This window comes from Coregonus lavaretus (genome assembly GCF_964263955.1).
Source record: "Coregonus lavaretus genome assembly, chromosome: 17".
Taxonomy (NCBI): domain Eukaryota; kingdom Metazoa; phylum Chordata; class Actinopteri; order Salmoniformes; family Salmonidae; genus Coregonus; species Coregonus lavaretus.
The window spans coordinates 32,403,530-32,426,644 of record NC_140004.1 but is presented as its reverse complement, the minus strand read 5'-3'; the positions used below and the strand labels follow the sequence as shown (position 1 = coordinate 32,426,644).

Genomic DNA, 23,115 nt, shown 5'->3' with positions numbered 1-23,115 from the left:
AATACCCCAGCCATCCTACAATCCAAGCTAGATGCCCTCAACCTCACGCAAATTATCAACGAACCTACCAGGTACAACCCTAAATCCGTAAACATGGGTACCCTCATAGATATCATCCTGACTAACATACCCTCTAAATACACCTCAGCTGTCTTCAACCAGGATCTCAGCGATCACTGCCTTATTGCCTGCGTGCGTAACGGGTCCGCGGTCAAACGACCACCCCTCATCACTGTCAAACGCTCCCTAAAACACTTTAGCGAGCAGGCCTTCCTAATTGACCTGGCCCAGGTATCCTGGATGGATATAGATCTCATTCCGTCAGTAGAGGATGCCTGGTTGTTCCTTAAAAGTAATTTCCTCTCAATCTTAAATAAACATGCCCCATTCAAATAATACAGAACTAAGAACCGATATAGCCCCTGGTTCTCCTCAGACTTGACTGCCCTTGACCAGCACAAAAACATCCTGTGGCGTACAGCATTAGCATCAAATAGCCCCCGCGATATGCAACTTTTCAGGGAAGTTAGGAACCAATATACACAAGCAGTCAGGAAAGTAAAGGCTAACTTTTTCAAACAGAAATTTGCATCCTGTAGCACTAACTCCAAAAAGTTTTGGGACACTGTAAAGTCCATGGAGAATAAGAGCACTTCCTCCCAGCTGCCCACTGCACTGAGGCTAGGAAACACTATCACCACCGATAAATCTACAATAATCGAGAATTTCAACAAGCATTTTGCTACAGCTGGCCATGCTTTCCATCTGGCTACCACTAACCCGGCCACCAACTCTGCACCCTCTGCTGCAACTTGCCCATGCCCCCCCCCGCTTCTCCTTCACACAAATTCAGACAGCTGATGTTTTGAAAGCGCTGCAAAATCTGGACCCCTACAAATCAGCTGGGCTAGACAATCTGGACCCTTTCTTTCTAAAACTAGCCGCCGAAATTGTCGCAACCCCTATTACTAGTCTGTTCAACCTCTCTTTCATAACATCTGAGATCCCCAGAGATTGGAAAGCTGCCGCGGTCATCCCCCTCTTCAAAGGGGGTGACACTCTAGATCCAAACTGCTACAGACCTATATCCATCCTGCCCTGCCTTTCGAAAGTATTTGAAAGCCAAGTTAACAAACAGATCACCGACCATTTCGAATACCACCGTACCTTCTCCGCTATGCAATCCGGTTTCCGAGCTGGTCACGGGTGCACTTCAGCCACGCTCAAGGTCCTAAACGATATTATAACCGCGATTGATAATAGACAGTACTGTGCAGCCGTCTTCATCGACCTGGCCAAGGCTTTCGACTCTGTCAACCACCGCATTCTTATTGGCAGACTAAATAGCCTTGGTTTCTCAAATGACTGCCTCGCCTGGTTCACCAACTACTTCTCAGATAGAGTTCAGTGTGTCAAATCGGAGGGCCTGTTGTCTGGACCTATGGCAGTCTCTATGGGGGTGCCACAGGGTTCAATTCTTGGGCCGACACTTTTCTCCGTGTATATCAATGATGTCGCTCTTGCTGCTGGTGACTCTCAGATCCACCTCTACGCAGACGACACCATTTTGTATACATCTGGCCCTTCATTGGACACTGTGTTAACAAACCTCCAAACGAGCTTCAATGCCATACAACAATCCTTCAGTAGCCTCCAACTGCTCTTAAACACTAGTAAAACTAAATGCATGCTTTTCAATCGAACGCTGCTGGCACCCGCCCACCCGACTAGAATCACCACTCTCGACGGGTCTGACCTAGAGTATGTGGACAACTACAAATACCTAGGTGTCTGGTTAGACTGTAAACTCAACTTCCAGACTCACATAAAGAATCTCCAATCCAAAGTTAAATCTAGAATCGGCTTCCTATTTCACAACAAAGCCTCCTTCACTCATGCTGCCAAACATGCCCTCGTAAAACTGACTATCCTACCGATCCTTGACTTCGGCGATGTCATTTACAAAATAGCCTCCAACACTCTACTCAGCAAATTGGATGTAGTCTATCACAGTGCCATCCGTTTTGTCTCCAAAGCCCCATACACTACCCACCACTGTGACCTGTACGCCTTATCTTAGCTCATTGGTCACCATAGCAGCACCCACCCGTAGTCTGCGCTCCAGCAGGTATATCTCACTGGTCATTCCCAAAGCCAACACCTCCTTTGGCCGCCATTCCTTCCAGTTCTCTGCTGCCAATGACTGGAACGAATTGCAAAAATCTCTGAAGCTGGAGACTCTTATCTCCCTCAATAACTTTAAGCATCAGTTGTCAGAGCACCTTACCGATCACTGCACCTGTACACAGCCCATCTGAAATTAGCCCACCCAACTACCTCATCCCTATATTGTTATTTATTTTGCTCTTTTGCACCCCAGTATCTCTATTTGCACATAATATCTTGCACATCTAGCATTCCAGTGTTAATACTATTGTAATTATTCTGCACTATAGCCTATTTATTGCCTTACCTCCATAACTTGCTACATTTGCACACACTGTATATATATTTTCTGTTGTATTTTTGACTTTATGTTTTTTACCCCATATGTAACTCTGTGTTGTTTTTATTGCACTGCTTTGCTTTATCTTGGCCAGGTCGCAGTTGTAAATGAGAACCTGTTCTCAACTGGCTTACCTGGTTAAATAAAGGTGAAATAAAAAAAAAAAAAAAATGTAATGGTAGCAATGTGACCTCAAAAAGTTTTTCATCACTACGGTTGAGCACCTCGGTAACACTCACTCAGCCCCTCCCCCCAACCCCCAAAATGTAAACGATTGTCATCTTCTCAGCCCAAAATGTAGTTATGGGCGGAGCTACCTCAATCCGAGTCGAGTGTTTAATTCTTCATTCAACATGGTAATGCACACTGTCGTTACGTAAACCCTTCGGCGCACATTTTCAAATCTGTTCAGCAACAAAAGTGCATCCGTACAAAGCAAAACACGCTGTTTTCATTTTAATTTAGCTAGCTATAAAGAAACAGTTCACTGTTCCAGAAGCTTTGGCTATAATCGAGGTAATGTACGAATTCAATCTAGTTCCAGCTTTTGTTTTCAACCAGCAACGTTAGCTAGCTAAAAAGAAATCTGGGGATGGCAAATTAGCTAACGTTAGTTAACCTTAACTAACTAACTTTAGCTCGGTAGTGTATTGATATCAGATATAGCTAACTACAGACAGTAGCAAGTTAGCTATCTAATCCAGTCATGTTTTTAGCTAGCTAAAAGGTTAGTTAGCTAGGTAGTATCACTGCTAACAACAATCACAAACGATACCTTCCTGTATCTAACTTGGGCTAGCTAGGTTTTGCTTGTCAGCCCGTGCTAACTAACGTTACTTTGTTTTCTCTCTGTTTGCCTATTTTTGTTCTTTATCCTCGCCATTGGGTTCCATTTTTCCCCGTTTCAAACTTGCACAATACCAAATGTTTTAAGAAATCTAGTGTGAGACAAGATCTCTCGGCTATGCTTATTCTATGTGTAATGGAGTTAAGAACGTACCATAAACTCATGCCACAGCTAGCTTGAAATGTCGCAGATGGAGTTATCGAATTATATATTTTCCCATAGCTCAAACGGTTGGTACGTTGTCAAGGAGGGCGGTCACGTGTGCTAGCCAGGTATAGGTTCTGAGTTCGAGCTCAGTGCGAGCCGAATCACGAGGAACCGGTACTTACTAAGAAAGCAGCGTGGCGTCCTTAACATAGGCAAACATGAACATACAAATGTCTTACACGAGACCATTGTGGGCCTAAATAATTACCCCAACATTTTAGTTTAAGCACTTGCCACTAGTACAGGTCACATTTATCAAGGATTTCTCATTATATTTCAGCAAGGTTTAACATTTTTTTACTCAAAGTTTTATTTGATTTTTATTTACTGCCCTGAGAATTTGTCCTTCCAAATGTTTTCTCATAAACCTCAAATTGTACTGTAGTGTAACTATGGGGGGGTTTGAGAAAGGAAATGTACTGCCCTATTATCAAGAGTGTCAACAGGATGTACAGTGAATGGGCCATCAATTTATTATTAGTATATCCTTTTGCCTAGGCTGGTCGATTGGCTCTATCTACAACTGTTTATTATGAGAGGTGAACGCTAGAACTTTAAAAGATAAACACCTTTTCATATTTAGTCAAGACTATGCTTGAGATGGATCATTGTTGAAGTGGCGCAGTAGTCTAAGGCACTGCATCGCAGTGCTAGCTGTGCCACTAGAGATCCTGGTTCGAGTTCAGGCTCTGTCGCAGCCGGCCGCGACCGGGAGACCCATGGGCGGCGCACAATTGGTCCAGCGTTGTCCAAGGTAGGGGAGGGTTTGGCCGGCAGGGATGTGGGTTCGTTTGAATGAAGAAAAAAAAATATATATGTATGCATTCACTTAACTGTAAGTCGCTCTGGATAAGAGCGTCTTCTAAATGACTAAAATGTAAATGTACATGTGGCCAACAACAAAACCGTTGTTAACTTATGATTGCTTTGAAAAAGATCAAGCCTACTTTGCTTTGTTAACGTTAGCTAGCAAGGCTCATATGATAAAATATCCAACAGCTACCTACCTACAGTATAACTTGTTTAACCCTCCCGTTGTCCTAGGGTCAAAATGACCCGCCACTGTGTTGAACCAACTTTATTTAATTTTTATATTTTTGGGATCATTTGTGAGAAGGAGGCAGTGAGACTTTAAAGAAAGTATCACTGCCTCCTCACAAATGATCCAAAAAATATAAAAATTAAATAAAGTTGGTTCAACACAGTGGCGGGTCATTTTGACCCTAGGACAACGGGAGGGTTAAATAAATGCAACTTCAGTTCAGGAAGCAGAGAGGAATAAAAAACATAATGTGCATCTATGTGTCCCTCAGGCAGTAACGATGAACTCATCGTCCTCACCACTTTCCCGAGTGCGTCAGTGGGCCTCGCCGTCCCTGAAGCACAAGGGCGCCTCTCCTGCCGCGAGCAAAACCCCGCTCCTCGCATCTTTCGAGGGAAACGATGATGAGCTAGAGCGGCGTCAGAGGCGCAGATCCCGGGTCATTGACCTGCAAGCTGCCGCTGACTCCTCATTTAATGAATCTGCCTCTCATAGGTAGGCCAAGCCCTCTCTTTGCCAGTAATCTCCTCTACTACATCTTGACAGGTGTTCTATTGATTTAGACCTTCGTAAGAGACAATCCTTGTGTTTGTGTTCAGCAACACGGGGACCCCTGCTGCTGTGCCTAAGCTGTCAAATGCACAGATCTCAGAGCATTACTCCACCTGCATCAAGCTCTCCACTGAAAATGTAAGCGGCATGTGCATGCATACACTATCATTAACAGGCACTTTTCTAAGAGGGGCAGAATACATGTGAAGGAAATGTTGATGCGGTTCCTCATCATTGCTTATGGCATCAATCCCTGGTCCTATCACACCTAGAGTACTGTCCAGTTATATGGTCATCTGCAGCAAATAAAGATATAAAAAAGCTCAAAATCGCTCAAAACAGGGCTGCCAGATTAGCTATTCATTGCTCTATCCTTTTGAATATTATCCAAATGCATCAGAATCTCTCATGGCTATTTGAAAAATCTCAAATATATTTTTATTTGTTTAACACTTTTTTGGTTATTACATGATTCCATATGTGTTATTTCATAGTTTTGATGTCTTCACTATTATTCTACAATGTAAAGAAAATAGTAAAAATAAAGAAAAACCCATGATTGAGTAGGTGTTTCCAAACCTTTGACTGGTACTGTAAGTTTTCACACCCCTGAGTCAGTACATGTTAGAATAATCAGCAATTACAGCTGTGAGTCTTTCTGGATGAGTCACTAAGAACTTTGCACACCTGGATTGCACAATATTCTTTTAAAAATTATTCCAGCTCTGTTCCTCTAGGATATTGCCTGTGCTTAGTACTTCTGTTTCTTTTTATCCTAAAAAACTGCAGACACCACCATGCTTGAAAATATGAAGAGTGGTACTCAGTGACGTGTTGTGTTCGAGTTGCCCATAACATAACGCTTTATATTCAGGACATAAAGATAATTTCTTTGCCACTTTTTTTGCAGTTTAACTTTAGCGCCGTGTTTCAAACAGGATGCATGTTTTGGAATATTTTTTATTCGGTACAGGCTTCCTTCTTTTCACTTTGTCAATTAGGTTAGTATTGCGGAGTAACTACAATGTTGTTGATCCATCCTCAGTTTTCTCCTATCACAGCCATTAAACTATGTAACTGTTTTAAAGTCACTATTGGCCTCATGGTGAAATCCCTGAGCGGTTTCCTTCCTCTGAGTTAGGAAGGACGTCTGTGTCTTTGTAGTGATTGGGTGTATTGATACACCATCCAAAGTGTAATTAATAACTTCACCATGCTCAAAGGGATATTCAATGTCTGCTTTTTTTAACTAATCTTCCAATAGGTGCCCCTCTTTGCGAGGCATTGGAAACCTCCCTGGTCTTTGTGGTTGAATCTGTGTTTGAAATTCACTGCTCGGTTGAGGGACCTTACATTTATCTGTGTGTGTGGGGTACAGAGATTGAGGTAGTCATTCAAAAATCATGTTAAACACTATTATTGTCCATGCAACTTATCATGTGACTGGTTAAGCAAATTCTTACTCCTGAACTTATTTTGGCATGCCATAACAAAGGGGTTGAATACTTATTAACTCAAGAAATTTAAGCTTTAATGTTTTTATTAATTAGTAAAAATAAAAACATAATTCCACTTTGATATTATGGGGTATTGTCTGTAGGCCAGTGACACACAATCTCAATTTAATCCATTTTAAATACAGGCTGTAACAGAACAAAATGTGGGAAAAGTCAAGGGGTGTGAATACTTTCTGAAGGTACTGTCTCCAACCATGCAAGTTATTGGAAACTGGTGCCTCAGATTCACAAAGCCTTGTCCTATTTTTGTAGAAAATTACCACCAAAAATGCCTTTGGTCTCCACCTGATTGACTACATGGCTGACATCCTCAAACAGAAGGATTCTGAGCTCACAAATTTCAAGGTATGGCTTTATACATATTAATGATTCCTTTATTGTAGTTTCTGTTTCTTATGTCTCTTTAAATTTCCTCATCACAAAAGACACACTTCAGATTTGCGCTACTTAATAGTTTTTTAAATTTTTTATTTAACCTTTATTTAACCAGGTAAGCCAGTTGAGAACAAGTTCTCATTTACAACTGCGACCTGACCAAGATAAAGCAAAGCAGTGCGATAAAAACAACAACACAGAGTTACATATGGGGTAAAAAAAACATAAAGTCAAAAAATACAACAGAAAATATATATACAGTGTGTGCAAATGTAGCAAGTTATGGAGGTAAGGCAATAAATAGGCTATAGTGCAAAATAATTATAATTAGTATTAACACTGGAATGCTAGATGTGCAAGAGATGATGTGCAAATAGAGATACTGGGGTGCAAAAGAGCAAAATAAATAACAATATAGGGATGAGGTAGTTGGGTGGGCTAATTTCAGATGGGCTGTGTACATGTGCAGTGATCGGTAAGGTGCTCTGACAACTGATGCTTAAAGTTAGTGAGGGAGATAAGAGTCTCCAGCTTCAGAGATTTTTGCAATTCGTTCCAGTCATTGGCAGCAGAGAACTGGAAGGAATGGCGGCCAAAGGAGGTGTTGGCTTTGGGAATGACCAGTGAGATATACCTGCTGGAGCGCAGACTACGGGTGGGTGCTGCTATGGTGACCAATGAGCTAAGATAAGGCGAGGATTTGCCTAGCAGTGATTTATAGATGGCCTGGAGCCAGTGGGTTTGACGACGAACATGTAGTGAGGACCAGCCAACAAGAGCGTACAGGTCACAGTGGTGGGTAGCGTATGGGGCTTTGGAGACAAAACGGTTGGCACTGTGATAGACTACATCCAATTTGCTGAGTAGAGTGTTGGAGGCTATTTTGTAAATGACATCGCCGAAGTCAAGGATCGGTAGGATAGTCAGTTTTACGAGGGCATGTTTGGCAGCATGAGTGAAGGAGGCTTTGTTGCGAAATAGGAAGCCGATTTAACTTTGGATTGGAGATTCTTAATGTGAGTCTGGAAGGAGAGTTTACAGTCTAACCAGACACCTAGGTATTTGTAGTTGTCCACATACTCTAGGTCAGACCCGTCGAGAGTGGTGATTCTAGTCGGGTGGGCGGGTGCCAGCAGCGTTCGATTGAAGAGCATGCATTTAGTTTTACTAGTGTTTAAGAGCAGTTGGAGGCTACTGAAGGAGTGTTGTATGGCATTGAAGCTCGTTTGGAGGTTTGTTAACACAGTGTCCAATGAAGGGCCAGATGTATACAAGATGGTGTCGTCTGCGTAGAGGTGGATCCGAGAGTCACCAGCAGCAAGAGCGACATCATTGATATACACGGAGAAAAGAGTCGGCCCAATAATTGAACCCTGTGGCACCCCCATAGAGACTGCCATAGGTCCAGACAACAGGCTAGTTTTAGATAGAAAGGGTCCAGATTGTCTAGCCCAGCTGATTTGTAGGGGTCCAGATTTTGCAGCTCTTTCTGAACATCAGCTGTCTGAATTTGTGTGAAGGAGAAGCGGGGGGGGAGCATGGGCAAGTTGCAGCGGAGGGTGCAGAGTTGGTGGCCGGGGTAGTGGTAGCCAGGTGGAAAGCATGGCCAGCCGTAGCAAAATGCTTGTTGAAATTCTCGATTATTGTAGATTTATCGGTGGTGATAGTGTTTCCTAGCCTCAGTGCAGTGGGCAGCTGGGAGGAAGTGCTCTTATTCTCCATGGACTTTACAGTGTCCCAAAACCTTTTGGAGTTAGTGCTACAGGATGCACATTTATGTTTGAAAAAGTTAGCCTTTGCTTTCCTGACTGCTTGTGTATATTGGTTCCTAACTTCCCTGAAAAGTTGCATATCGCGGGGGCTATTTGATGCTAATGCAGTACGCCACAGGATGTTTTTGTGCTGGTCAAGGGCAGTCAAGTCTGAGGAGAACCAGGGGCTATATCTGTTCTTAGTTCTGTATTTTTTTGAAGAGATTAAAGTATAATCTACTAATGAAGAAGTTTGTAGCCCAACCACTTAAGATATGCATTGTTTTTATAGGCTTATTCCTAACTAATGGAGTATATTGATGACAGACTGGTCATTTCACTTTACGGGCCTAGCGTCTGTTGGCTGTATGAGAAAGTGACCATCTAATAATGTGTCTTTCTCTGTCCCTGCCAAGGTGGCAGCGGGTACCTTGGACGCCAGCACCAAGATATACGCAGTCCGAGTGGATGCTGTCCATGCTGATGCCTACAGAGTACTGGGAGGACTGGGTGCTGAGACCAAGCCTGGGGAAGGTGAGAGCCTCTTAACTATAACGTCAGTACACTGTCTGTGTGTCCCAAATGGAAAACGATTCCCTTTATAGTGCACTACATTTGACCATGGTCCATAGGGTAGTGCACTATATAGGGAATATGGTGCCATACTGTGACTTGCTCTGTCATAAAAAAATAGACTGTTGTCAATAAAGGATCATCAGGCTCTGACCCTTTCCTGTGTGTGTGTGTGTGTAGAGCATGGAGCAGGCGATGGGGGAGAGATGGAGGAGGGGGCTACAGGAGAGCTGGCTGCCAAGCAGGTGGTGAAGAAGAAGAGGCCTCCCAAGAAGACTGTGGAGCAGAACCTAAGCAACATCAACAGCTCTGAGGCAGAGAGGAAGTGTGAGGTAAGTGATGGTTTTCCTGCTCCAGGAATAGCCTGAGGTAAAGGACCAGGCTATGCCTGTGTGGTTTGTTGTGGAGTCACCTGGAAATCTTTGAGACTATAGATGGAATTGGTGAGGAAAGCCTGAGGACTTATTATCAAATTTACTGAGAGTATGGATCCAGACAGGATTGTGAAAGTTCCTATAACGCTCACACATGGTAAGCTCATTATCATCCCACCCCTCCAACTCCAGGTGGACCCCATGTTCCAGCGCATGGCGTCGTCCTTCGATGAGAGCAGCACAGCAGGCGTCTTCCTGTCAGTGCTGTTCAGTGAAGACAGTCGATGTGAGCTGCTCTTCCCCTCCCACATGACCCTGCTGCACTCCACACCCTCCTGCTCCCAGTCTCCTCCGCAGCGCGTCCCTGCGCCGCCCTTCACAGGTAACACTGACCGCATCATGTCAGCATCACACTTTGATCTGGGGACATATGTAGCAAGCACCTCAGAGTAGAAGTTCTGATTTAGGATCAGTTTTGCCTTTTAGATAACAATGTATAAGGTTATATGACCAATGGGAGCCTGATCCAAGATCAGCACTCCTACTTAGTGCTTAATTTGTAAATTGGGAGGTGCCTGAACAAAGTATGTCCGGGCTCTGAGGTACTGGAACGCATAAAAAAACAACCCCATTATAGTAAAGCATTGGATGCATTATCATTGCTTTTGCGTACTGGCATAGAGCAGTAGAGGTGATTTGCAGAAGTTGCACACATGGGGAAACATTTTGTAGCCTAGGGGTGAGAAAAATGTGGCCTTTTATAAACGCATTTCATGCAATTCTATATCATTTTAGATGACTGGAGACTTTAGCAGCATCTTTTTTAATACCTAACAAATTATCTGAATTTCAGGCTACTTTGACACTGACAAATGGAGATTCTGAGATCAATAAAGACGACCTCGCCTTGAATCCACCAATAGCCTCGGCATCGGTGTGTGGAGACACACATACAGTGCATTCGGAAAGTATTCAGACCCCTTGACATTTTCCACATTTTGTTACGTTTAGGGCTGTGGTGTCATGAAATTTCGTCAGCCGGTGATTGTCAAGCAAATAACTGCCGGTCTCGCGGTAATTGACCATTAATTAACATAAACACATTTAGCATCTCCTGGCTTCCACACATAGCCTACAAGCCACTGATGCAGACCTTTGGATCTACATTTTAAAAAGTCTAATAAATCCATGTAATATAGCCCACACCTTCACAATAAATCCATTATTTATTTTAGACAGGTCTGAAGAAACTTGATATGAAGAAAATTTAGTCTATTTCAGAAGAACATAATAGCATACTCTGAGTTGTCCTTATGTTAGGTCCTCATCTGGCTATGCCATATGGCTGTGGGCTACACTAGTTCATGTAGCAGACAAGATTTGCTTAGAATTCCGTGGCATTTTTTATATTATTTTATAGTATGAAGAATAAAATTGAACAAAGCTGAATAAAATAGAAAGGATATTTTCTCCAAACGATGAGGGAGTGCACACATGCGGCTATTCTGTGTTGAGGGGTTAACAAAGAAAGTGATTCTACTATACAAAATGAGAACCAAATTAAACACAATCCATACATGCTTTTTTTAAACGATTGGGGAAAAATAAAAACATATTATTTCCCATTTATTTAGTAGGCAGCTTCTGCCAACAGTTTATCAGTGTCCTGATGAGTCTCATCCTCTTCTTCTTTCCCTTCGTTCTCTGGGAAGTCACACACGGAGCTGCTCTCTTCTGTCTTCTCACCTGAAAGAAAGCAAAGGCAAAACGCTGAAGATCCATGTCATTACATCGTCATTGACTGATAATACCTCATTTATTCATGTTCATTATAAAATATTAAAATGTAAGTGACAAAAAGCCCTGTCTTTAAGAGTGGCCTCACCAGGTCAGTGTGTCTGCAGTTTTGTCTGATCAGATATTCCATCATCTCCACTGGCTTCTCCATGCCCCCCTGTTGTCTAATGCCCTGCCCGCATCCCTGGCACAGAAACTGCTGCGTCATACAATGGATGGAGCGCAAAACGTGCTGCACATGCCATTATGAAGCATACGAAAACAGTGCATTAGGCCTATTGTCAAATAAGAGATACACATAGGAGATACATGTTGTTTAATGCTTGTGTTGTCAGACACATTTTTATTGTATACCTTCAATCATTCATTCAGTAAATCAAACTCCTATATGCTTAATTTAGAGTTATTAATGTAACTTTAGTTGTTCTACAAACTTTGGGCTATATGTTTTGATTTTTAATACATTGTAAGGCTGCATGATGTCTCTAATGATGATTTGAAAAAAGTTGCATGAAAGGCATGAGCTCTGCTTTGTTTTTTACGGAGGCTGTACACACTTCATCTGTCTCTCATTCACAATTTGACAAGCACTTGATAATGCCTCAAATTTCCCATCCGCATCCCCTTTGTGTGGCCGGAATGCCCCCTAAAAGAATCCATGCCTTTTGCGGCAGGATTCACAGGCTACAAGTGAAGACAGACACATTTTACATTACATTTACATTTTAGTCATTTAGCAGACGCTCTTATCCAGAGCGACTTACAGGAGCAATTAGGGTTAAGTGCCTTGCTTAAGGGCACATCGACAGATTTTTCACCTAGTCGGCTCGGGGATTAGAACCAGCGACCTTTCGGTTACTGGCACAACGCTCTTACCCACTAAGCTACCTGCCGCCCTGGGATGCAACTGCACGCATCCTTATCCAATTCCGAGGTGCATATTGAAGATATTGGAAGAACTGTCCACATTTACTTTTTGTCAGCCAACAAGATGAGTAGGCCTAACGAACAGCAAAAGCACTAGCCTATGTCAATCTACTATCCCCCATAGTACAAAAGTTGACCTATTCTGTGCGAGAAATAAATATTCCAAACATAGTCTGGGACAGTTGTGGCATCCGTTAGATCCCAAATTACTACAACCACATCAAAAAGACTGTTTTACACAATGAGGCTGACGCCAACAGAACAGAACGTTTAGCTTAAAATGTTGATGAACTATTAGGCTATTTCTTCACATTATAAGCGCAGCAATGCGCACACGGCAGTAAGCTATAAGCGTGAATGTTCCATTAGCGAGAAAACACCATTATGACCGCAAATGCAATTATGCATGTATTGCTTTTATTATAAAGGTGCAGTTTTATGGTGACAATTATCTTCCCCAAACTTGAAACTCACGCGCTGCTTACGTATGCCAGTTAGGCTCTACACCCCTTGTAAAGCGGATACATGTGCTTAATTTTAAGAAGTTATTTGGCCACTTTAGTTGTGATACAAACCTTATCAAAACATATAGGCCTATGGGCTAGGCTACATGAGGTGTGCGACTATGATTAGAAAAAGTTGCAAAAAAAGGCTTTGTTTCTTGCCTTACGCTGGGCATCATTCACAAGTGACAATATATAATTCACAAGTGATAGGCTAATATTGTCACCCATTAGTCTATTCTTGATTTAATCTTTACTTATACTAAATAATATACACTACTGTTCAAAAGTTTGGCGTCACTTAGAAATGTCCTTGTTTTCGAAAGAAAAGCTATTTTTTTGTCCATTAAAATAACATCAAATTGATCAGAAATACAGTGTAGACATTGTTAGTGTTGTAAATGGCTATTGTAGCTGGAAACGGCTGATTTTTAATGGAATATCTACATAGGCGTACAGAGGCCTATTATCAGCAACCATCAGTCCTGTGTTCCAATGGCACGTTGTGTTTGCTAATCCAAGTTTATCATTTTAAAAGGCTAATTGATCATTAGAAAACCCTTTTGCAATTATGTTAGCACTGCTGAAAACTGTTGTGCTGATTTAAAGAAGCAATAAAACTGGCCTTCTTGAGACTAGTTGAGTATCTGGAGCATCAGCAATTGTGGGTTCGATTACAGGCTCAAAATGGCCAGAAACAAATAACTTTCTTCTGAAACGCGTCAGTCTATTCATGTTCTGAGAAATGAAGGCTATTCCATGCGAGAAATTGCCAAGAAACTGAAGATCTCGTACAACGCTGTGTACTACTCCCTTCACAGAACAGCGCTAACTGGCTCTAACCAGAATAGAAAGAGGAGTGTGAGGCCCCGGTGCACAACTGAGCAAGAGGACAAATACATTAGTGTCTAGTTTGAGAAACAGGCGCCTCACGGGTCCTCAACTGGCAGCTTCATTAAATAGTACCCGCAAAACACCAGTCTCAACGTCAACAGTGAAAAGGCGACTCCGGGATGCTGACCTTCAAGGCAGGGTTGCAAAGAAAAAGTCAGATCTCAGACTGGCCAATCAAAATAAAAGATTAAAATGGCCAGTCTGAGATATGGGCCTCTGTACGCCTATGTAGATATTCCATTAAAAATTGTCAGTTTCCAGCTACAATTGCTTTCCTTTTGAAAACAAAGACATTTCTGAGTGACCCCAAACTTTTGAACGGTAGTGTATGTGTGAAATTTGTTTTGATTTAGAATGGACCATTATCATGCATCGAAACAGGGGCAGGGAAAAAAATACATGTAATCGATGCACTTAAATAGCTTTTCCCGTGGTTCATTTTTTAATGCCAGCCAGGTAGGCTATACTCCGGTTGTAAAGAGAAGCAATGTGCTTAATATTAGGAAAGTTGAGAAATAAATATAGTAGGCCTAGCCTATAGAAAGCTGATGGGAATCTCCTCTTTTAGAGGCCACAACTCTGTTTTCTCACACAATTGCATAGCCTATAGAAATGCTGCGCAACATGAGCTCATGGGCTCTCATGAAGTGTTTGATTAGATTTGCATTGATGTCAGAGTGATTAGAGGTACAATCGAGTGCTGAGTACCAGGCAGTTAGCAAGTTTGGTAAGCTACTAATGACCATCAGAGCTTGGAGAAGACTAATTACCGTGACTAAATGGTCATGTGGAATTTGACTGAATCATGACTCGTGACCGCCGGTGTGGCGGTAATACAGTCACCGTAATAGCCCTAGTTACATTACATCCTTATTCTAAAATGGATAAAATTATGTTTTCCCTCAATCTACACACAATAGCCCATAATGACAAAGCAAAAACAGGTTTTTAGAAATAAAAAACAGAAAACCTTATTTACATAAGTATTCAGACCCTTTGCTATGAGACTCAAAATTGAGCTCAGGTGCATCCTGTTTCCATTGATCATCCTTGAGATGTTTCTACAACTTCATTGGTGTCCACCTGTAGTAAATTCAATTGATTGGACATGATTTGGAAAGGCACACACCTGTCTACATAAGGTCCCACAATTGACAGTGCATGTCAAAGCAAACACCAAGCCATGAGGTCGAAGGAATTGTCCGTAGAGCTCCAAGACAGGATTGTGTCGAGGCACAGATCTGGAGAAGGGTACCTAAACATTTCTGCAGCATTGAAGATAAATAATAATAATATGCCATTTAGCAGACGCTTTTATCCAAAGCGACTTACATTTTCCATGTGTGCATACATTTTTACGTATGGGTAGTCCCGGGGATCGAACCCACTACCCTGGCGTTACAAGCGCCGTGCTCTACCAGCTGAGCTACAGAGGACCACCAGAAGATCCCCAAGAACACAGTGGCCTCCATCATTCTTAAATGGAAGAAGTTTGGAGGCACTAAGACTCTTCCTAGAGCTGGCCTCCCGGCCAAACTGAGCAATCAGGGGAGAAGGGCCTTGGTCAGGGAGGTGACCAAGAACCTGATGGTCACTCTGACAGAGCTCCAGAGTTCCTCTGTGGAGATTGGAGAACCTTCTAGAAGGACAACCATCTCTGCAGCACTCCACCAATCAGGCCTTTATGGTAGAGTGGCCAGACGGAAGCCACTCCTCAGTAAAAGGCACATGACAGCCTGCTTGGAGTTTGTCAAAAAGCACCTAAAGGACTCTCAGACCATGAGAAACAAGATTCTCTGGTCTGATGAAACCAAGATTTAACTCTTTGGCCTGAATGCCAAGCGTCACGTCTGGAGGAAACCTGGAACCATCCCTACGATGAAACATGGTGGCGGCAGTATCATGCTGTGAGGCTGTTTTTCTGCGGCAGGGACTGGGAGACTAGTCAGGATCGAGGGAAAGATGAACGGAGCAAAGTTCAGAGAGATCCTTGATGAAAACCTGCTCCAGAGTGCTCAGGACCTCGGACTGGGGCAAAGGTTCACCTTCCAACAGGACAACGACCCTAAGCACACAGCCAAGACAACGCAGGAGTGGCTTCGGAACAAGTCTCAATGTCCTTGAGTGGCCCAGCCAGAGTCCGAACTTGAAGCCGATTGAACATCTCTGGAGAGACCTGAAAATAGCTGTGCAGCGACGCTCCCCATCCAATGTGAACGATCTTGAGAGGATCTGCAGAGAAGAATGGGAGGAACTCCCCAAATACAGGTGTGCCAAGCTTGTAGCGTCATACCCAAGAAGGCTCGAGGCTGTAATCGCGGCCAAAGGTGCTTCAACAAAGTAAAGGGTGTGAATACTTATGTAAATGTGATATTTAGTTTTTTCATTTTTAATGCATTTGCAAAAATGTCTAAAAACCTGTTTTTGCTTTGTCATTATGGGGTATTGTGTGTAAATTGATGAGGGGGAAAAAACGATTTAATCCATTTTAGAATAAGGCTGTAACGTAACAAAATATGGATCAAAGTCAATACTTTCCGAATGCACTGTATTGTACAATATGAAAAGGAAATTATAGTCCTAAAAAGTTTTCCAGTTTCACTGACTCACCCAATGATGTGCATCTAACTCACCGGTGATGGCGGATGTGCTTGTGCCAAAAGCTTATCTCTCTCTTGTTTTACGTTGTAAAACAATGCTGTTCACTCAATAGGCCTATTTGGAAGTTGATAACTTGGTAGCCTACAGACAAATTAGTATTCTCTTTTCAGCAGGATCCATTTGCTTTTCAACCTGTGTTTTCCCATGATTGTATTTGAAATATTGGGAAAGTCCTGTTTTGGCTACATGCTGTTCACTTACAGATTTACCGCTCGTTCCCGACTGTAAGCATCAAATCAAATTTTATTGGTCACATGCGCCGAATACAACAGGTGTAGACTTTACAGTGAAATGCTTACTTACAAGCCCATTCCCAACAATGCAGAGTTAAAAAGTAATACAAATATTTGCTAAATAAGAAGGAAATAGTAACACAACAAAAACAATAACGAGGCTATATACAAGGAGTACCAGTACTGAGTCAATGTGCAGGGTACGAGGTAGTTGAGGTAATACAGTATGTACATGTGGGTAGGGGTAAACGTGACTAGGCAATCAGGATAGATAATAAACAGAGTAGTAGCAGCGTGTGTGTGTGTGGTGTCAATATGCATGTGTGTGTGTGTGTTGGAGTCAGTGTAGTATGAGTGTGTGGGTAGAGTCTAGTGAGTGTGCATAGAGCCAGTGAAAGGGAGTCAGTGCAAAACAATTAAGATAAATAAATAATAACGGAGGTCAGTGTAAATTGTCCGTGTAGCCATTTGATGAACTAACTGTTCAGCAGTCTTTTGGCTTGCCTTGTGATTGGGCTACACACAATCCACAGCTAGGCTATTAAAAAAATCCACAGATCCTCTGTGCCTAAATTATCTTTCATGCCACGAGAGGTACCGGATCCTGGCAAATAGGTTCCGTAACGAAACTGAGAGGGGACAGATCCTGTTCCAGCAGGATCCAGATTAAATGAAGCGCTGCTCCTACTCGGAGACTAATGAATACATACAGTGTGGAAAAAAAGTATTTAGTCAGCCACCAATTGTGCAAGTTCTCCCACTTAAAAAGATGAGAGAGGCCTGTAATTTTCATCATAGGTACACGTCAACTATGACAGACAAAATGAGAGAAAAAAATCCAGAAAATCACATTGTAGGATTTTTAATGAATTTATTTGCAAATTATGGTGGAAAATAAGTATTTGGTCAATAACAAAAGTTTCTCAATACTTTGTTATATACCCTTTGTTGGCAATGACACAGGTCAAACGTTTTCTGTAAGTCTTCACAAGGTTTTCACACACTGTTGCTGGTATTTTGGCCCATTCCTCCATGCAGATCTCCTCTAGAGCAGTGATGTTTTGGGGCTGTCGCTGGGCAACACAGACTTTCAACTCCCTCCAAAGATTTTCTATGGGGTTGAGATCTGGAGACTGGCTAGGCCACTCCAGGACCTTGAAATGCTTCTTATGAAGCCACTCCTTCGTTGCCCGGGCGGTGTGTTTGGGATCATTGTCATGCTGAAAGACCCAGCCACGTTTCATCTTCAATGCCCTTGCTGATGGAAGGAGGTTTTCACTCAAAATCTCACGATACATGGCCCCATTCATTCTTTCCTTTACACGGATCAGTCGTCCTGGTCCCTTTGCAGAAAAACAGCCCCAAAGCATGATGTTTCCACCCCCATGCTTCACAGTAGGTATGGTATTCTTTGGATGCAACTCAGCATTCTTTGTCCTCCAAACAAGACGAGTTGAGTTTTGACCAAAAAGTTCTATTTTGGTTTCATCTGACCATATGACATCCCTGGCGTCCCTGGCGGCGTAGTGTGTTACTGATGGTAGGCTTTGATACTTTGGTCCCAGCTCTCTGCAGGTCATTCACTAGGTCCCCCCGTGTGGTTCTGGGATTTCTGCTCACCGTTCTTGTGATCATTTTGACCCCACGGGGTGAGATCTTGTGTGGAGCCCCAGATCGAGGGAGATTATCAGTGGTCTTGTATGTCTTCCATTTCCTAATAATTGCTCCCACAGTTGATTTCTTCAAACCAAGCTGCTTACCTATTGCAGATTCAGTCTTCCCAGCCTGGTGCAGGTCTACAATTATGTTTCTGGTGTCCTTTGACAGCTCTTTGGTCTTGGCCATAGTGGAGTTTGGAGTGTGACTGTTTGAGGTTGTGGACAGGTGTCTTTTATACTGATAACAAGTTCAAACAGGTGCCATTAATACAGGTAACGAGTGGAGGACAGAGGAGCCTCTGAAAGAAGAAGTTACAGGTCTGTGAGAGCCAGAAATCTTGCTTGTTTGTAGGTGACCAAATACTTATTTTCCACCATAATTTGCAAATAAATTCATAAAAAACCTACAATGTGATTTTCAGGATTTTTTTTCTCATTTTGTCTGTCATAGTTGACGTGTACCTATGATGAAAATTACAGGCCACTCTCATCTTTTTAAGTGGGAGAACTTGCACAATTTGTGGCTGACTAAATACTTTTTTCCCCCACTGTACGACCCCTGGGCTGTTTTTGCTGTATACTTCCCCCTAGTAGTCTGGCATAGTATCTCTAGATTTTCTCAGAGCTACAGTACCAGTCAAAAGTTGATTTAGAATTTTATGACCCCTTGAAGTATCAAAGAATATACAGTACCAGTCAAAAGTTTGGACACACCTACTCATTCAAGGGTTTTTCTTTATTTTTACTATTTTCTACATTATAGAATAATAGTGAAGACATCAAAACTATGAAATAACACATGGAATCATGTAGTAACCAAAAAAGTGTTAAACAAATCAAAATATATTTTATATTTGAGATTCTTCAAAGTAGCCACCCTTTGCCTTGATGACAGCTTTGCACACTCTTGGCATTCTCTCAACCAGTTTCACCTGGAATACTTTTCCAACAGTCTTGAAGGAGTTCCCACATATGCTTAGCATCCGGCCGAGTCATCCCAAACCATCTCAATTGGGTTGAGGTCGGGGGATTGTGGAGGCCAGGTCATGCTGTGGTAGCCATGCTGGTTAAGTGTGCCTTGAAATCTAAATCAATCACAGACCGTGTCAGCAGCAAAACACCCCCACTCCTCCTCCATGCTTTACGGTGGGAACTACACATGCAGAGATCATCCATTCACCCACACCGCGTCTCACAAAGAGATGGCAGTTTGAACCAAAAATCTCCAATTTGGACTCCAGACCAAAGGACACATTTCCACTGGTCTAATGTCCATTGCTCTTGTTTCTTGGCCCAAGCAGGTCTCTTCTTCTTATTGGTGTCCTTTAGTAGTGGTTTCTTTGCAGCAATTTGACCAAAGGCCTGATTCACACAGTCTCCTCTGAACAGTTGATGTTTAGATGTGTCTGTGACTTGAACTATGTGAAGCATTTATTTGGGCTGCAATTTCTGAGGCTGGTAACTCTAATGAGCTTATCCTCTGCAGCAGAGGTAACTCTGGGTCTTCCATTCCTGTGGTGTTCCTCATGAGAGCCAGTTTCATCATAGCGCTTGATGGTTTTTGCGACTGCACTTGAAGAAACTTTCAAAGTTCTTCAAATGTTCTGTATTGACTGACCTTCATGTCTTAAAGTAATGATGGACTGTCGTTTCTCTTTGCTTATTTGAGCTGTTCTTGCCAAAATATGGACTTGGTCTTTTACCAAATAGGGATATCTTCTGTAAACCCCCCCCTACCTTGTCACAACACAACTGATTGGCTCAAACACAATTCCACAAATTAACTTTTAAGAAGGTACACCTGTTAATTGAAATGCATTCCAGGTGACTACCTCATGAAGCTGGTTGAGAGAATGCCAAGAGTGTGCAAAGCTGTCATCAAGGCAAAGGGTGGCTATTTGAAGAATCTCAAATATAAAATATATTCTGATTTGTTTAACACTTTTTTGGTTACTACATGATTCCATATGTGTTATTTCACAGTTTTGATGTCTTCACTATTATTCTACAATGTAAAAATAAAGAAAAACCCTTGAATGAGTAGGTGTGTCCAAACTTTTGAATTGAAGTGTATATCTGGTTGTATTGATTGTTGAGTGATGCTGTAAGGCAGTGTTTCTCAATCCTTGTCCTGGGGACCCAAAATAGTTCACATGTTTGTTTTGCCCTAGCACTACACACCTGATTCTACTAATCTAAGGTTTGATGATGAGTCTATTAGTCGAATCGGGTATGTACTGCGAGGACAAAACAAAAATGTGCACCCCCCCAGAACCAAGATTAAGAAACTCTGCTTTAAGGTATTGGCAGTTGACCTACATATTATTCCGATAATAGTATCATGCATGAAATTATTGTGTGATTGACAGGTGGTCTCCAGCGGACCCAGGAGAAGAGCTCCATCTGCCCCTCCCTGGCAGACTTCTCTTTCACCAGCTGGAACCCTGACCAGGTCAGAGCAACATACACTGGCAATATACACAGGCTGCATCCCAAATGGAACCCTATTCCCTATATAGTGCACTACTTTTGACCGGGACTCTATGGGCCCTGGTCAAACGTCGTGCACGATATAGGGAATAGGGTGCCATTTGGGAAGCACAACTCTTTATTTTAGTTTTGAAATTATACAGATTGGAGGTATTGTTTTGATACAGTAGTCATATAGTCTCAGAATATCTTAACCACAGTCTCTATATAAACCGTTCTCCTATTACAGACCATGAACCAGATGCTGGAGAAGATGAAGCAGGGGGATCACGTGTTTGACGTGAATGCTGAGGCGGAGCCGGACGAGGAGGAGTGTCAGGACTTTGGGGATGATTTTGATGGAGACCATGAGGAGGGTCAGGGGGACTATGTTGGAGAGGGCTCCAAAGAACACAAGGACAGCTGTAAGGCTGGAGGGCCCGGGAGAGGAAGGTGAGTGTACTGAGGGTGTTTGTTACAGGGTGGTAACAACCTGGGGGTGTTTGTTGCAGGGTGGTAACAACCTGGGGGCGTTTGTTACAGGGTGGTAACAACCTGGGGGTGTTTGTTGCAGGGTGGTAACAACCTGGGGGTGTTTGTTACAGGGTGGTACCAACCTGGGGGTGTTTGTTACAGGGTGGTAACAACCTGGGGGTGTTTGTTGCAGGGTGGTAACAACCTGGGGGTGTTTGTTGCAGGGTGGTAACAACCTGGGGGTGTTTGTTACAGGGTGGTAACAACCTGGGGGTGTTTGTTACAGGGTGGTAACAACCTGGGGGTGTTTGTTGCAGGGTGGTACCAACCTGGGGGTGTTTGTTACAGGGTGGTAACAACCTGGGGGTGTTTGTTACAGGGTGGTAACAACCTGGGGGTGTTTGTTGCAGGGTGGTAACAACCTGGGGGTGTTTGTTGCAGGGTGGTACCAACCTGGGGGTGTTTGTTGCAGGGTGGTACCAACCTGGGGGTGTTTGTTGCAGGGTGGTACCAACCTGGGGGTGTTTGTTACAGGGTGGTAACAACCTGGGGGCGTTTTCTACAGGGTGGTAAGAACCTGGGGGTGTTTGTTACAGGGTGGTATCAACCTGGAAGGTGTTTGTTACAGGGTGGCAACAACCTGGGGGTAGCATGCTGAGGATGTTTGTTGGTACTCTGCTTGTTTATACCTGTAGAGGATCCCAGGGATATTTCATGAGGCACCAAGGGGTATTCCACTTGTAAACGGGTCCGGTAGCTTGAAGTGACCTTGTTCCGTCTCTTGTTTTTTTTGTTTTTTTGTGTGTACCATGATGTCCTGAGTGTTTTAAAACTGTTATGACAGTAACACACCCAAACCCATTAAATATCCAGTTTAGATGTCAGGATGAATGAAGGGAAACCATTTGACTCTTGACAGAAACAGCTCTACTAATGACTATGACCTACTTAACTTCGATCCAGACAGGCAAAAGCAAGTGGACTAACTGAAGACGTGTTAGTAAATCCATATTTTTCTCAGTCTAGGTTTAAAAATGAAACTGATGTTTGTCTTTTCCGTCTTTCTATCCTGTATCTTCATGTTTTTTTAAATCAGGTAAGTTGACTGAGAACATATTCTCATTTACAGCAACGACCTGGGGAATAGTTACAGTGGAGATGAATGAGCCAATTGGAAGATTAGGTGGCCATGATGGTATGAGGGCCAGATTGGGAATTTAGCAAGGACACCAGGGTTAACACCCCTACTCTTACGAAAAGTGCCATGGGATCTTTAGTGACAACAGAGAGTCAGGACACCCGTTTAACGTCCCATCCAAAAGACCGCACCCTACACAGGGCAATGTCCCCAATCACTGCCCTGGGGCATTGGCATTAGTTGTTTTTTTTATCAGAGGAAAGAGTGCCTCCTACTGGCCCTCCAACACCACCTCCAGCAGCATCTGGTCTCCCATCCAGGGACCGACCAAGACCAACCCTGCTTAGCATCAGAGGCAAGCCAGCAGTGGGATGCAGGGTGGTATGCTGCTGGCCATGTATTTTAATGTCATTCTGTGGTGTGGCTGACTGTCCACAGGGATGTGATTCCCATTGGAGAGGGGGATATAGCCACCATGTGTCTGCAGCTGTCCGACCAGCCCAGAGAGTACTCCTACTTCAGCCCTAGAACCATGGCTACCTGGGCAGGCCCTGGCTACTGGCGCTTCAAACCTCTGCACAAGAGTGAGTGGTGGTTGTACACACAGAGCCATGTTG

General features: G+C 43.0%; 1 protein-coding gene across 1 annotated transcript in view; it reads left to right on the top strand.

Annotated features, from left to right (window-relative positions):
• Positions 1 to 2,853: 2,853 nt before the first annotated feature.
• Positions 2,854 to 23,115, top strand: part of LOC311144465 (condensin complex subunit 2-like) — a 28,108-nt gene continuing 7,846 nt past the window's right edge. The window contains exons 1-10 of the mRNA XM_084180491.1: positions 2,854 to 3,022; positions 4,874 to 5,097; positions 5,202 to 5,292; positions 6,924 to 7,016; positions 9,214 to 9,331; positions 9,551 to 9,702; positions 9,937 to 10,126; positions 20,787 to 20,869; positions 21,137 to 21,339; positions 22,937 to 23,082. Of these exons, the coding sequence (XP_084036617.1) occupies positions 4,883 to 5,097; positions 5,202 to 5,292; positions 6,924 to 7,016; positions 9,214 to 9,331; positions 9,551 to 9,702; positions 9,937 to 10,126; positions 20,787 to 20,869; positions 21,137 to 21,339; positions 22,937 to 23,082 (1,291 nt within the window). The 5' untranslated portion in view covers positions 2,854 to 3,022; positions 4,874 to 4,882. The remainder of the gene's footprint in view (positions 3,023 to 4,873; positions 5,098 to 5,201; positions 5,293 to 6,923; positions 7,017 to 9,213; positions 9,332 to 9,550; positions 9,703 to 9,936; positions 10,127 to 20,786; positions 20,870 to 21,136; positions 21,340 to 22,936; positions 23,083 to 23,115) is intronic.